General features: G+C 40.2%; 1 protein-coding gene and 1 non-coding gene across 5 annotated transcripts in view; both read left to right on the top strand.

Moving 5' to 3' along the window:
- The window catches only part of FAF2 (Fas associated factor family member 2), a 78,806-nt gene that overhangs the window by 38,969 nt on the left and 24,486 nt on the right, over positions 1 to 15,351 (top strand). For 3 of the 4 annotated variants that reach the window (XM_025867000.2, XM_025867001.2, XM_073889700.1), the window contains one exon: positions 7,842 to 7,910. In XM_025867000.2, the coding sequence (XP_025722785.1) occupies positions 7,842 to 7,910 (69 nt within the window). Of the gene's footprint in view, positions 1 to 6,838; positions 7,100 to 7,841; positions 7,911 to 15,351 lie in introns of all 4 variants that reach the window. The other variant, XM_073889695.1, reaches the window with a different exon arrangement.
- On the top strand, positions 13,555 to 13,644 carry TRNAH-GUG (transfer RNA histidin (anticodon GUG)). The gene is given in 2 exon segments: positions 13,555 to 13,591; positions 13,609 to 13,644. It is a non-coding gene; the product is annotated as a tRNA-His (tRNA).

Genomic DNA, 15,351 nt, shown 5'->3' with positions numbered 1-15,351 from the left:
AAAAAAAAAAAAAAAAAAAAAAGCCATGAATCTATGTGCAGTATTCCCCTAGCGCTGGAGTTCTCCCGTTCTCCTTGATCGATCAACTTGGTCTTGGCTTGCTGGCTGTTTGTGCTGATCTTCTGGGGGAGGGGCCTGTTGCTGTGGTTTCCAAATGTCTTTGCTGGAGGCGGAATTGCCCTGCCCTTGTGGGTCCGGGCTAAGGAAGCTGCTCCGGTTTGCTCTCAGGAGCTTTTGTTCCCTGCAAGCTCTCCGTACAGCCTTGGAGGACCAGGGCAGAAATGGTGGCCTCCCAATCTCCACCCAGAGGAGCTGAGAACTCGGGGCCCCGCTCCTCAGTGTGCCCCCAGAGAAAAGCAGTCACTTCCGTGTCCCCAGTCTCTGGCCGCACTCCGTGCTCACCCGGCCTGTGACCGAGCGCTGCTATCTCTGGCACCCGACCCCGCGCAGAGTCTCCAAACCCAGCAGATCCCTGCAGTGCGTTCCCGCACCGCTCCTCCCCGGGAAGGAAGGGGAGTCTCCCCGGATCTGCCGCCTGCTGGGTCCCTGCTGGAGGAGCCGTGCCCCGACTGGGCCGCAGATCACAGTTTATGGCAACCCCGAGCTGAGAGCCCGCGACTCTGCTCCGTCTCTGCAGCCGGCTTCCCCGCTCCGATCCCTGGGAGCTCTGGCGCACTCAGGCACCCGCGGTCTCTCTGTGACCCCAAGGGTCCTGAGACCACACTGTCCCGGGAGGATTCCACCCCCCGCTTAGCCACTGCAGCGGCGTCCCTCCACGGAGCCAACTTCTAAAAGGTCCGATTTTGTGCTCCGCGGCTCTAGCACTTGCCAGAAGAGGCCGCGGAGGCCCCTCCCCCGCCGTCTATCCTCCCGAATATCGCCTCGGATTCACTTCTCCGCACGTCCTACCTTCCAGAAAGTGGTCACTTTTCTGTTCAGAGAGTTGTTGCTACTCTCTTCTTTGGTCTCCTGTTGAGTTCGTAGGTGTTCAGAATGGTTTGATCCCTATTCAGCTGAATTCCTGAGACCAGACGAAATCTAGGTCTCCTACTCCTCCGCCATCTTGCTCCGCCCCCCAGCTAAACTACCATTTTCTTACCCTTCGACTTCTGTATAGTCTTTTAGCTGGTGTCTTGCTCTCCTTCATGCCCTCTGCAATTCTTCCCACAGCCAGAATGACTTTTTAAAAAAATCTACATATGGTCATGACATTCCTGCTCAACTTAGAATTAAAGCTCTTGGTTACTGATTCTCAACCTTGTACAATAGAATCACCTGGAAGTTCCCACTCCCTAGGAAAAAATTTATGCCGAGGCTTCATTTTCAGTCTGATTAAGTTGCTTGGGGTAGAGGCCTAGGCATCCGTAGATTTCCCACAGATACTTCTGATGTGCAAGCAAAGCTTAGAAATACCACCCTAGCTGAATGTTCTCTCCCCTGCCTTCTCAGACCTTATCTGCCAGCTTTCCAAATTTGTTCTGCCTCAGAAGTGTCCCCCCACTTTTGTTTTTTCACTTTCAAGTAAACGTTTGACTTCAGAATTAGATTTACAGAGAAGTTGGAAAAATAGTACACAAACTTCCCATATCCCCTGCATTCAGTGTTCCTTATTAACATGTTACATTATTTGGTACTTTTGTTATAATTAATGCCAGTATCGGTATATTATTATTAACTAAAGTCCATACTTTAATCAGATTCCTTTAGTTTTTACCTAATGTTCTTTTTCTGTTCCAGGATCCCATCTAGGATACCACATTACACTTAGTAGCTAAGTTTCCTTGGGCTCCTCTTGGCTGTCACAGTTTCTCAGACTTTACTTGTTTTTGATGGTCTTGACAGGTTTTGGGAGTACTAGTCAGGTATTTTGTAGAATGTCCCTCAGTTGGGATTTGTCTGATTTTTTTTTCATGATTAGGCAAGGGTTATGGATTTTTGGAAGGAAGACCACAGAGGTAAAGTGCTTTATTATTATATCTTATCAAGGGTCCATAATGTCAACACTGTTTATCACCATTGACATTGACTTGATTACCTGGTTGTGGTAGTGTTGGGTTTCCCCACTATAAAGTTAGTCTTTTCCTCTCCTTTTCCATACTGTACTCTTTGGAAGAAAGTCACGGCACACAGCTCACACTTAAGGAGTAGAGAGTTATGTTCTACCTCCTTGAAGGCATAGTATCTACACAATTATTTGGAGTTGTTTTGCACAGGATATTTGTCTATTCTCCCCCATTTATTCAGTTTTGTATTTATATGGACTCATGGATGTTTATTTTGTATTATAATCCATGACTGTTTTGTTACTCAAATTGTACCATCTTTGGCTACTGGTAGCTCTTTGAGTTGACTCCTTGATAGACCCCCATCATTGTGGGGTTCTTTTGGGCACTTCCTTACTTTCTGGCACTAGGAGATTCTCTAGGCTCATCTTGTGTATATCCTGCCCTAGTCCTAGGATCACCTATTTTTCCAAGGAACCTGGTCCCTTTTTTTGGAGAAAGGTGTTAGCAACCAAAATCTGGGCGTTACGTGTGCTTGTTACTGGGATGTGTATTACTACTTCTAGGTTTTCTCAGCTGATGGAGCAAGGACATACATGTGTATATACTAAGCCAATGATTTCTCTTTGTAACCATTCTATATTAAGCTAAACATGAGTTGATTCAGATGTCTCCAACTCTAATCCGTTACCACATGGATCATTCTAGCCTTTTCCCCTGGGTTATCTGTAACTTCCCACTTCAACACTGAGAAAACTGACCTTCCCCCCTCTGTTTACTTAATTGTTCAGTTCCTGTATATGTCAATAGATTTAGTGGCTTCAGAATTAACACCCTATGGCAAACACCTTTATCTACTGGAGAACAGCACTTACGTGCAGTTTCTTTTGCCTTTAGTCTAAGAGACTCCACTCATTTCCACAGCTACTTAGGTTCACACCTTTCCCTTTCATCCCCTTCAGTGAGGTCATTTCATATATTTATAATACAATTAGATTCTTTTGTCATAAGCTGTGTTCCATCCTAGGATCCTCTGACCTTTTAAATGATTTTTTAAATTTACACGCATTAAGATTCACTCTGCTATGAAGTTCCATGGGTTTTGCAAATGTATAGTGTCATATATCCATTTGTCTGAGTTTTTACCTTTGTTGCCCTGCCTAGAATACTCTTCCTGCATGTTTTTCCATGGCTGAACCCTTATCTTTCATCAGCTTTCTGCTGAAAAGTAAGCTCTTATAGAGGCTTTCCTTGAACACTCAATCCAAAGGAATCCCCTAGCCTAAAAATGTGTTCATTTATTTGCTCTGTGTGTGTGGTTTGTTTTTATCAGTCTGCCTCTGGTAAGATATAAACTTAATGAAAACAGGAACTGTATTTGTATCCTGGATATCTAGAATACTGGGTCAGTGAACATTTGTTGATAGATGAATAAATAGTCCTGCCTGGGTGTGTCCAGAATTCCTTATTACTAGTGCATGGTTTTAGTACTTATAGTAGTGATAAAAGCAGGCTTGTTTAGTTGGGCTTCCAGTTCACCCTGATTCACTACTTACGAAAGAGTTTTACTTACAAATTAGGTTAGGTGTTTCAGTATATTGAAGATGTGCAAAAAAAAGTTAATAAGTGACATATAATCTCTTGTGTGTAGAACTGTACAATACCATGAATTTCCCAGCCTGGTGTACATTAGAATTCATTGAAGAGCTTTAAAAGATTCCCAGGCTTCATCTCTGACTTACCTTCAGGAAGATTCTGCAAATTTGTGTTTTTAACACCCAGCTTAACATCTAGTCAGAACTTTTGGGATTTTAAAGCCCCAGGGTATTAATATACAATGAGACCTGATGAGAATGTCTGGAGGATTTCAGTTTATAGCGGCAGTTATCAAAGCTTATACATATAGGTCTTTTTAATTTGGACTAACTTTTTCTGTAACTTTTTAGGTCCTTCCTGTGTGCTATAGATATATCCTAGACACTGTTCTCAAGGAGCTTATATCCTCTGATAAGGCAATAGAGTATAAATAATTGTAGTAGAAGGTAGAAAATAATAGGTACATAACGGGGTGCCTGGGTGGCTCAGTCGTTAAGCGTCTGCCTTCGGCTCAGGTCATGATCCCAAGGTCCTGGGATCGAGCCCCACATTGGGCTCCCTGCTCCGTGGGAGGCCTGCTTCTCCCTCTCCCACTCCCCCTGCTTGTGTTCCCTCTTTCGCTGTGTCTCTCTCTGTCAAATAAATAAAAATAAAATCTTAAAAAAAAATAGGTACATAAGATTGATAGAAAACAATTTAAAGCAGAGTGGCCATTCACCCTGAGAAGAAGGTAAAAGTAGAGTCTAATTCTTAAAGAGAATGTATACAGAGGAGGGGAAACCCCAGTCTTCTACAGAAGGCTGTGAGGAAATTGGAAGTTAAGGGGGGAGTCAGAAGGCAGTAGCTAAATTGATAAAAGGCCTAGAGTGGTCAGAAACTAAAGTCCAGACTGTTAGAGCTGTCAAAGCCAGTGGTTTTTGTTTTTTTTGTTTGTTTGTTTGTTTGTTTTTAAGAGGGCAGGGCAGGGACAGAAGGAGAGAGAATCCTAGGTAGGCTCCAAACACCCAGTGCAGAGCCTGATGTGGGGCTTGATCTCATGATCTGAGTTGGACTCTTAACCAACTGAGCCACCCAGGCACCCCAAAGCCAGTTTGTCTAATTAATAGAGCTCTAGAGTAATTAACAGAACTTTTCAATTTTAGTTTTGAAATTTGTACAGTATTTTAAACATAATTTTTTTCCTATCAAAATTTATATACTAGTGGGTTTTTTAAAAAATAAACAATTGCCAACATACCTAAGTAATGCAAACTTCAGGTTTTTTGGTTTTTTTAAGATCTGGAAAGGACAACCAGTCCAAACTAAGTCCTTCATGGTACACATAAAGGAAGCTAAAATCTTTTAGAATTAAATCCTGAAGAGTTAAAATGTGTCTGGTCCATGGTTACAGGGTACAGAATCAAGGCAAGAACCTCAGGTTCCATGGGGCGCCTGGGTGGCTCAGTTGTTAAGCATCTGCCTTCGGCTCAGGTCATGATCCCAGGGTCCTGGGATCAAGCCCCGCATTGGGCTCCAGCCCCGAGTTGGGCTCCCTGCTCTGTGGGAAGCCTGCTTCTCCCTCTCCCACTCCCCCTGCTTATATTCCCTCTCTTGCTGTCTCTCTCTCTCTGTCAAATAAATAAATAAAAAATCTTTCAAAAAAAGAAAACCTCAGGCTCCTCATTCAGAAGTGCATGTTACCACATTATTGTGAGGTTGAGATCAATCTCTTTCTCCTTTTGCTTGCTGGTTGTTAAGAGGAATTTCTTTAGAATAGAGACTTTATCCTATTCATCTTTGTGTCTCTTGGGTATAGTAAGTAGGACAGAGAATAGATAATAGATATTTGTTACATGGATGGATGGATGGATTTGACTTTTGTATTAGACCTCAAAAGAAGTTTAGGATTTAGCTCTGTGGAAATTCTGGTCATTAGATGTACATATGAACTGTGATTTATTAAGTATTAGATACCTGAAGGGAAATAGAAAATAATCTAGAAAGCTGGGTTGGGGTCAATGTTAATAGGAACACTTGAATGCCAAGCTAAGGGTTTTGGAATTTACTATCCAATCATCTGAAAAGTTTTGAGCAGAGGAGGAATATACATACATGCATGTACATGTGCACACACATACACAAAATAGTTGGAGAGAGAAAATAATGATTTTGACAATTCAGTTGAAGTGTTATAAAAGCTTGATTAAAGATTCTGGATGTGGGAAGGGAAAAGTGGTTACAGATGTAATACAGAAAATGGTCAGAACTTGATTGCTGATGAAGTGTGGAGTTAAGGCATAGAGTACTCAAAAATGAGGCTGAGGTTCCCGAGGTCATCTTTGCCTGTGTGTGTGTGTGTGTGTGTGTGTGTGTGTATTTGAGATTTTATTTATTTGAGAGAGAGAGAGAGACGGGCAGGGGGAGAGGCAGGGGGAGAGGGAGAAGCAGACTCCCCGCTGAGCCGGGAGCCTGATGTGGGTGGGGCTTAATCCTGGGACTCGGGAATCATGACCTGAGTTGAAGGCAGTTGCTTAACTGAGCCACCCAGGTGCCCCTGCCTGTATATTTTGGAGAGTGGTGGTGTCATTAACACATGTGGTGGTTTTAAATGATGCCTGTGAGGTACTGATGCTACATCTGGGTGGAAATGTTGAATAGGCTATTGGAAATGTGCTGCTAAACTTCAGAAGAGATGGCGGGCCCAGAGATTAAATTAGGAGTCATCTGAGTAGAAAGGGTGGTTGAAGACTAGGGATTAAATGAGATTGCCAGTGGGATGCCTGGGTGACTTGGTTGGTTAAGTGTCTGACTCCTGGTTTTGGTTCAGGTCATGATTTCAGGGTAATGAGATTGAGCCCCGTGTCGGGCTCTGTGCTCAGCATGGAGTCTGCTTCAGATTCTCTCTCCCTCTCCCTCCCCCTCTATCTATCTATCTATCTATCATCTATCTATCTATGATTGCCAGGGAGGGGGGATATAGAGAGATGAAAACCAGGGACACATCCTTAGGGAAATTCCATTTAGAGGGGTGGATGAAGAGGAGCCAGAGAAGGAACAAAGTGAAATCTGAGAATAGTCCAAGGAAAAGGGAATAGGGAAAATACTTAATCATAGGGAAACCTATGAATAACAGATTCAGTTTTACACAGTTCATATTATAAGCTAGGTTATATGCCAGTAGGTAAAATGATATAAATTATTGTAAGGCATTATATTTTGCAGGAAACCTGCATTATTGTATTATTATATATTATAAACAGAATTGTTGAACATTAAAGAATATTTTGCTGGAAGCTGATACAGCCACTTTGGAAAACAGTACGGAGGTTCCTCAGAAAGTTAAAAGTAGAGCTACCCTACAACCCAGCAATTGCACTACTGGGTATTTACCCCAAAGATACAAATGAAGTGACAAGAAGGGGCCTACGTACCCCAGTGTTCATAGCAGCAATGTTCACAATAGCCAAACGGTAGAAGGAGCCAAGATGCCCTTCAACGGATGAATGGATAAAGAATATGTGGTTTGTATATACAATGGAATAATACTCAGCCATCAGAAGAGATGAATACCCATCATTTGCATCAACACGGATGGGACTGGAGGGGATTATGCTAAGTGAAATAAGTCAAGTAGAGAAAGTCCGTTATCGTATGGTTTCACTCATATGTGGAACATAAGGAATAGTATGGAGGACATTAGGAGAAGGAAGGGAAAACTGAAGGAAGGGAAATCAGAGAGGGAGACAAACCATGAGAGACTATGGATTCCAGGAAACAAACTAAGGGTTTCAAAGGGGAGGGTGTTAGGGGGATGGGTATTAAGGAGGGCACATGTTGTAATGAGCACTGGGTGTTACATGCAACTAATGAAACACTGAACAAAAACTAATGATGTACTGTATGGTGGCTAACTTAACATAAAAAAAAGAATATTTTGCTGGACCCAGTGGTTGAAGAAATCTTTAATTTTTTAAACTTCAGTTTGAGAGGAGAAATTGATTTTAATCAGTAGTCATCTTAATTGAAAACCTTGAAATTTTAAAGGGTAAGAAACTTGAATTTTTTTTCCCTATGGGAATAATACCTGCTATAACTGACTAGGTAAATTCTGAATAGTGACATTTTTACCATACTTGAACATCTGCCTTCAGTACTTTTCAGTGTAGTTTCCCAGCAGCATTCATAAGTATAAGGGGTAAAAATATCTACATATTTACTGTTGGTTTCTCCCTAAGTAACTTCTTGGTTTTTCCTTCTTTTCAGGATCTGACTGGCATAGAATCTATGGATCAATGTCGCCATACCTTGGAACAGCATAACTGGAACATAGAGGTATAGTAGGATTCATTCTGAGCTTATTTCTTTTTTCCTGGTTTGATAATGAACCAAAGATATGTATTTTTTCCAGCAGGAATCCTTTCTCTTCATAGAAGTTTTTTTTTTTTTAATTTGCAACTCGTTAGTCTTTAAAAATAAATGTGTGGGAAGGAAAAATTATGATCAAAGTTTATTATAAAATTTTATAAAAGTTGGTGACCAGATCCCTCTGTATAGTGCCCCTCTCTCTTATTTTTTTTCAGTGGCTCTTTGGGAAAACTTGATTTTTATATATTTGGCTTGTAACCAAATACGTTAATGTGAACTTTCTTATTACATATTTTATAGTTTATTCTTTTGGATTTTCTAGGTAGCTGTATCATCTGCAACTCAGTGATTTCTTTTTTTCCGTATATAGATCTTTTGTTTCTTTTACTTGATCATTGAATTTCTAGAACTTCATAACAGTGTCACTTAATAATGGTAATAGCAAACATTGTCCTTACTATAATGCCTCTAATGTTTTATTATCGAGTGTGATATTGTTTTGAGATAGATCACTAGAAATTAAGCTCTGTGAGAGCAGAGGTATTTTTTGGTTTTGTTAACTGCTGTCTTCCTAGCATCTAAAACATTCCAGCACATCATAGGCTCTCAATAAGTATCTGCCAACTATCTTCCAATCTTACTATGTTCATATGATCTCTGTTGAGATTACTATGTTTTAATTATAGTATGTTATTTTAATAGGGTACTAAAGATTTCCGGAAATATATTCCTAAATTATATTTAGTTATTTAACACACTTTTGAGCAATTAAATTCTAGGCTCTGGTATACATATATCCGGGAACAAGACTAATATCCTACTCTCAGGGAGCTTAATTCTGGATAATTTTAATTTGTAATAAATGTTGTGAATAAGATGAGTATGGGAAATGTCACAGGATCTCGAAGTTATTTTATTTTATTTTTTTAAGATTTTATTTATTTTACAGAGAGAGCAAGCTAGCGAGAGCAGGAGCAGAAGCAGGGGGAGTGGGAGAGGGAGAAGCAGGCTTCCCGTGGAGCAGGGAGCCAGATGTTGGACTCAATCCCAGGACCCTGGGATCATGACCTGAACCGAAGGCAGACGTTTAACAACTGAGCCACCCAGGCGCCCCATCGGAGTTATTTTAAATAGGGTGGTGAAGTAAGGCATTTCTGAGGAGGTTATATTTGAGCTGACACCTGAATGATGAAAAGGAATGATGAATGGGAACATTTGGGGCAGAGAATGAATTTTAGGCAAAGGGAATGATGTTGTTCTGTATGATAATTTTGTGCTTTCTCCTTGTTAGATTTTTATTTCAAGCATGTGCTGGCTTTATAAGATGACTAACTTGATAAAATGAATTGAGAAGGATACATAGCATAGATTTGAAAGAAAGCACTGAAAAATTTGTTTCTGCCAGTTCTCTGTTAACTTTTTCATGTTTTCCCCATCCATAATTTCTTTGCTATATCTTTTTAAAATTTATTTAAATTCAGTTAATTAGCATATAATGTATTATTGGTTTCAGAGATAGAGGTCAGTGATTCATCAGTCTTATATAATACCAGTGCTCATTACATTCATGTGCTCTCCTTAATGTCCATCACCCAGTTACCCCATTCCCCACCTCCCTCCCCTCCAGCAATCCTCAGTTTGTTTCCCTTTTTTTTTTAAGATTTTATTTATTTATTTGACAGAGACACAGCGAAAGGGAACACAAGCAGGGGCAGTGGGAGAGGGAGAAGCAGGCTTTCCGTGGAGCAGGGAGCCTGTTGCGGGGCTCGATCCCAGGACCCTGGGATCATGACCTGAGCCAAAGGCATACACTTAACGACTGAGCCACCCAGGCGCCACCTCAGTTTGTTTCCTATGATTAAGAGTCTCTTATGGTTTGTTTCCCTCTCTGATTTCGTCTTGTTTTATTTTTTTCCTCTCTTCCCCTGTGATCCTCTGTTTTGTTTCTTAAATACCACATGAGTGAAATCATATTTCTCTGATTGACTTATTTCACTTAGCATAATACCCTTTAATTCAATCCACATCATTACAAATGGCAAGATTTCATATTTTTTTGATGGCTGAGTAGTATTCCATTGTATATATATACCACTTCTTTACCCATTCATCTGTCGATGGACATCTGGGCTCTTTCCATAGTTTGGCTATTGTGAACATTGCTGCTATGAACATTGGGGTGCAGATGCCCCTTTGGATCACTACATTTGTATCTTTGGGGTAAATAGCAGTGCAATTGCTGGGTTATAGGGTAGCTCTGTTTTCAGCTTGTTGAGGAACCTCCATACTGTTTTCCAGAGTATGGAAAACATACTTCCCCTTTTCTCCGCATCCTCGCCAACATCTGTCATTTCCTGACTTGTTAGTTTTAGCCATTTTGACAGGTGTGAGGTTGCTACATCTTTCTTGATAAGGTTTCCTAGGAGACACTTTTTTCTTAGAGATTTTCAAGTTTTTTTTAGCATAGGCTATACAAAGTAGCATATCTTCTACTCTTTTCCGTATCTCTTCTGTTAGCCCGTCTTCTTGTTGTTTTTTTTTAGTTTAATTTTATTTTTATTTGTCAGAGCACAAGCAGGGGGAGCAGCAGACGGGAGAGAGAGAAGCAGGCTCCCTGCTGAGCAAGGAGCCCAATGCGGCACTTGACCCTGGGATCATGACCTGAGCTGAAGGCAGACGCTTAACTGACTAAGCCACCCAGGCGTCCCCTCACTGTTTGTTTTTAAGATTTTTTTTATCTATTTGAGAAAGAGGGAGAGCATGAGCACGAGTGGGGGGAGGGGCAGAAGGAGAGGGAGAAGCAAACTCCCCACTGAGCAGGGAGCCCAATGCTGGCCTCAATCCCAGGACCCTGAGTGGAAGGCAGAGATGCTTAACCAACTGAGCCACCCAGGCAGCCCTCATTGTTTTTATTATGTTTTCCTTTTTAAAAAATGAGATTTGCTAGAGACTGGTTTATTGTTTATGTGTTTGGTTTATAAAAGCTCTTGTATTTATCAGTTGTGTTGTTTTTTTTTTCCTGTTTTTTGTTTGTTTTTGCTTTTGCTTTTTTATTTAAGAAAATCTGGAGTGCCTGGGTGGCTCAGTCAGTTAAGCATCTGCCTTTGGCTCAAATCCTGATTCCAGTGTCCTGGGATCGAGCTCCACATCTGGCTCCCTGCTCAGCGGGGAGGCTGCCTCTCCCTGTCCCTCTCACTCCCCCTGATTGTGCTCTCTCTGTCTCTCTCAAATAAATAAATGAAATTTTTTTTTAAAAAGAAAAGATAAAGAAAAATCTATTTTCACCCGTTTGTAGATTTATATTTTCTTAGCATCTTGATTTTTATAGTTTGGTATTTATGTTCTTTCTTGCATTTAAGGCTGTGAATTTTCTTCTGAAAATACATTTTTAAAGTTTATATTTTTTCTGTGACCCAAAAGTTATTTAGGAACATATTTGGAATTCTTAGTAGCTTGTTTTTTTTGGTTTTTGTTTATCCTTTTCATATTAATCTTTCATTTTATTTCATATAGGCATGTATTGAGGTCCTTATGGCTTAATAATGTTCCATTAATATTATGAGTTTTTTTTTTTTATTTTATTTTTAAGATTTTACTTATTTATTTGAGAGAGAGAAAGCCAGAGACAGAGCAAGAGCAGAGGGGGATGGGGAAAGGGAGGGGCAGAGGGAAAGGGAGAAGACGACTCCCTGCCAAGCAGGGAGCCCGACATGGGTCTTGATCCTAGGATCCCGAAATCATGACCTGAGCCAAAGGCAGACGTTTAACCAACTGAGCTACCCAGGCGCCCTGGGATATATTTTTTTAATTAATATTTTAACCTTAGAGAAAAATAGAGAGATAAAGTGAAAAGCCATGGACCTATCATCCAGCTCCTGAAAGCCAGGCATTTTGCAGTACTTGTTTCAAACTTTAAACAGATATGGATAAAACAATCAATAAAACTGAAAAGAATAGGAAAACATATTTGCAAACAACATATCTGATAAAGGGTTAGTATCCAAAACCTTATAAAGAAGTTATCAAACTCAGCACCCAAAACTAAATAAGTCCAGTTAAGAAATGGGCAGAAGACATGAAAAACATTTTTCCAAAGAAGACATCCAGATGGCTAACAGACACATGAAAAGATGCTCAACATCATTCATCATAGGGGAAATACAAATCAAAACCACAATGAGATACCACCTCACACCTGTCGGAATAGCTAAAATGAACAACACAAGAAAGAACAGGTGTTGGTGAGGATGCAGAGAAAGGGGAACCAACCCTCTTGCAGTGTTGGATGGGAATGTAAACTGGTGCAGCCACTCTGGAGAACAGTATGGAAATTCCTCAAGAAGTTAAAAATAGAACTACCCTACAATCCAGCAATTGCACTATTAGGTATTTACCCAAAGGATATAAAAATACAGATTCTGTGGGGTACATGCACCCCAGTGTTTATAGCAGCATTATATATATATGGCAGCATTATCAACAACAGCCAAATGGCCATTGACTGATGAATGGATAAAGAAGATGTTGTGTGTACACACACACACACACACACACTGCAGTATTGCTCAGCCATCAAAAAGAATGAAATCTTGCCATTTGCAATGAGGTGGATGGAACTAGAAATAAGTCAGAGAATGAGATATCATATGATTTCACTCATAGGTAGAATTTAAGAAAAAAAACAGATGAACATATGGAAGGGGGGAAAAATTAGAGGGAAACAAACCATAAGAGACTCTTAATGATAGAGAAGAAACTGAGGGTTGATGGAGGGAGGTGGGTGGGGTATGAACTAGATGGGGTGATGGGCATTAAGGAGGGCACTTGAGATGAGCATTGGGTGTTGTATGTAAGTGATGAATCACTGAATTCTGCTCCTGAAACTAATATTGCACTGTATGTTAACTTAACTAGAATTTAAATAAAAATTTGAAAAGAAAAAAATGTATATATAAAAATATAAATTAAAAATTAAAAAAATAAATATGGATAAAATCACACCCCATGTAATAGTTGCTTACATGTCATCCCTGTCCAACCCCTACCTCATTTCTTTTCCTTCTTTTAAGAAGTAATCACTGTTGACAACTAGGTGTTTATCAAGGAATGTGTTTTTTTGTTGGATAAAGATTTGGTGTCTATATTCAACCAAGCTTATTACATGTATAATTAAAATCTGCTATTTCCTGGGGTGCCTGGGTGTTGCAGTCAGTCAGTTGAGCGTTCAGCTCTTGGTTTTGGCTCAGGTCGTGATCTCAGGGTTCTGGGATCGAGCCCCACATTGGATTTCTTTATTTCTCTCTGGTGATGTCTTTTTTTCTGATTATAAAAACAATACATGTCTACCCCAAATTTAAAACAGAGTTGATGAAGTGTTTTGTTTTTTTTTTTAAGATTCTATTTATTTATTTGTCAGAGAGAGAGAGAAGCACAAGCAGGAGGAGCAGCAGGCAGAGGGAGAAGCAGACTCCCCACTGAGCAAGGAGCCCGATGGCGGGACTCGATCCCCAGACCCCAGGATCACGACCCAAGCCGAAGGCAGGTGCTTAACTGACTGAGCCACCCAGGTGTCCCTGGAGTTCATAAAATTTTAAATGAAAGTTCTTGGGGCGCCTGAGTGGCTCAGTCGGTAGAGCATCAGACTGTGATTTCAGCTCAGGCCATCATCTTGGGGTTGTGGGTTCGAGCCCCACACTGGGCCTGGAGCCTTTTTGAGATTCTCCCCCTCCCTCTGCCTGTCCCCCATCGTGCGCTCACACTCTCTAAAAAAATTTTTTTTTAGGGCGCCTGGGTGGCTCAGTTGGTTAAGTGACTGCCTTCGGCTCAGGTCATGATCCTGGAGTCCCGGGATTGAGTCCCACATCGGGCTCCCTGCTCAGCGGGGAGTCTGCTTCTCCCTCTGACCCTCTTCCCTCTCGTGCTCTCTATCTCTCATTCTCTCTCTCTCTCGAATAAATAAATAAAATCTTTAAAAAAATAAAATAAAATAAATTTTTCTTTAAAGGCAATGTCCAGTGAAATCTAATTTATGCAATTTAAGACTATGGGCTTAGGGGCCCTGGGTGGTTCAGTTGGTTAAGCATCTGCTTTCAGCCCAGGGCATGATCTCAGGGTCCTGGGATTGAGCCCCACAGTTAGGCCCCCTGCTCATCAAGGAGTCTGCTTTTCCCTCTCCCTCTGCTCCTCCCTCCTGGTGCTTTCTCTCTCTCTCCCAAATAAAATCTTTTTTTTTTTTTTAAGATTTTATTTATTTATTTGACAGAGAGAGAGAGCACAAGCAGGGGGAGTGGCAGGCAGAGGCAAAGGGAGAAGCAGGCTCCCTGCAGAGCATGGGGAGCCCAATGTGCGACTCGATCCTAGGACCCCGGGATCATGACCTGAGCCGAAGGCAGACACTTAACCAACTGAGCCACCTTGGTGCCCTCTCAAAATCTTAATAAATACATACGTACGTACATACATACATACATACATACATAAAATGAATGTTCTTGGTAATGACACTTGAGATAACCATGTTTGATGTTTTAATGTATGTCTTTCTGGACCTTCCTATGTGTATTAGTCTGCCTAGTGTACTGATTATATATGTATATACTTTTCCAGTGTTAATAACAAATATATCAAAGAAATTCTAATCTTTTGTACATGCTGTAGAAAGGCAGTCCATGGTGCAGATAAAGTACATTAATAAATTTTATGTTTTATTTTTGGGGAAACACTTTCTAATTTTACATAGTTTGGCTATTTGACACAGAAAGACAAGCAGCTGTTAGAGCTTTCTTGTAATATCCCTTAATATCAGATGATGCTTTTTGCTTTAAATTCTACTTTGATGTATTAATATTGTCCCTGCTTTTTTTTTTTATTGATTTTCAGTTACCTGGTATAATGTCAACCATCCTTTAATAGGAAATGACTTATTAAAATATTAAAAGCTTGTTGCAAAAATACCTGTGCACATGTGCATACCCACAACAAAGAATTCCAAAAAGCATAAAGAAGAAAATGCTCTTCCTTAATTCCACCACTTCTTAGATAGTTGGTGTTATTTTAGTGTATATCCTTTCAGACTTTTATATTTATTTATATGACTCAATAGATTGAAGTATAATTTTCTTGTTACACAAGTGGGATTATGCCATCTTTATAGTTTTTTTCACTTTAGTCTATTTTAGTAACTCATAAAAATAACACATGAAATACATTAAAATAATCCTGGCTTTAAAAAGTTTAAAGCCTAAGATGAAATATGAAAAAAAAATCCCATTCAAATCACTTTGTTATCACAATCTGTTAGTCCTAAATCCCCAGTGTAGTAATATTAACATTTTTTAATTTGTTTCCAGATATCTTTATGCCTGTCTAAAAGTATATGTGTATATTTTTCCCCAAATAATCTGGAGGT

This window comes from Callorhinus ursinus, unplaced genomic scaffold, assembly GCF_003265705.2.
Source record: "Callorhinus ursinus isolate GAN/ISIS: 27379988/994484 unplaced genomic scaffold, GSC_fseal_2.0 scaffold3, whole genome shotgun sequence".
Lineage (NCBI taxonomy): Eukaryota > Metazoa > Chordata > Mammalia > Carnivora > Otariidae > Callorhinus > Callorhinus ursinus.
The sequence above is the reverse complement of the archived record's forward strand: the minus strand, read 5'-3'. Positions and strand labels throughout refer to the sequence as shown.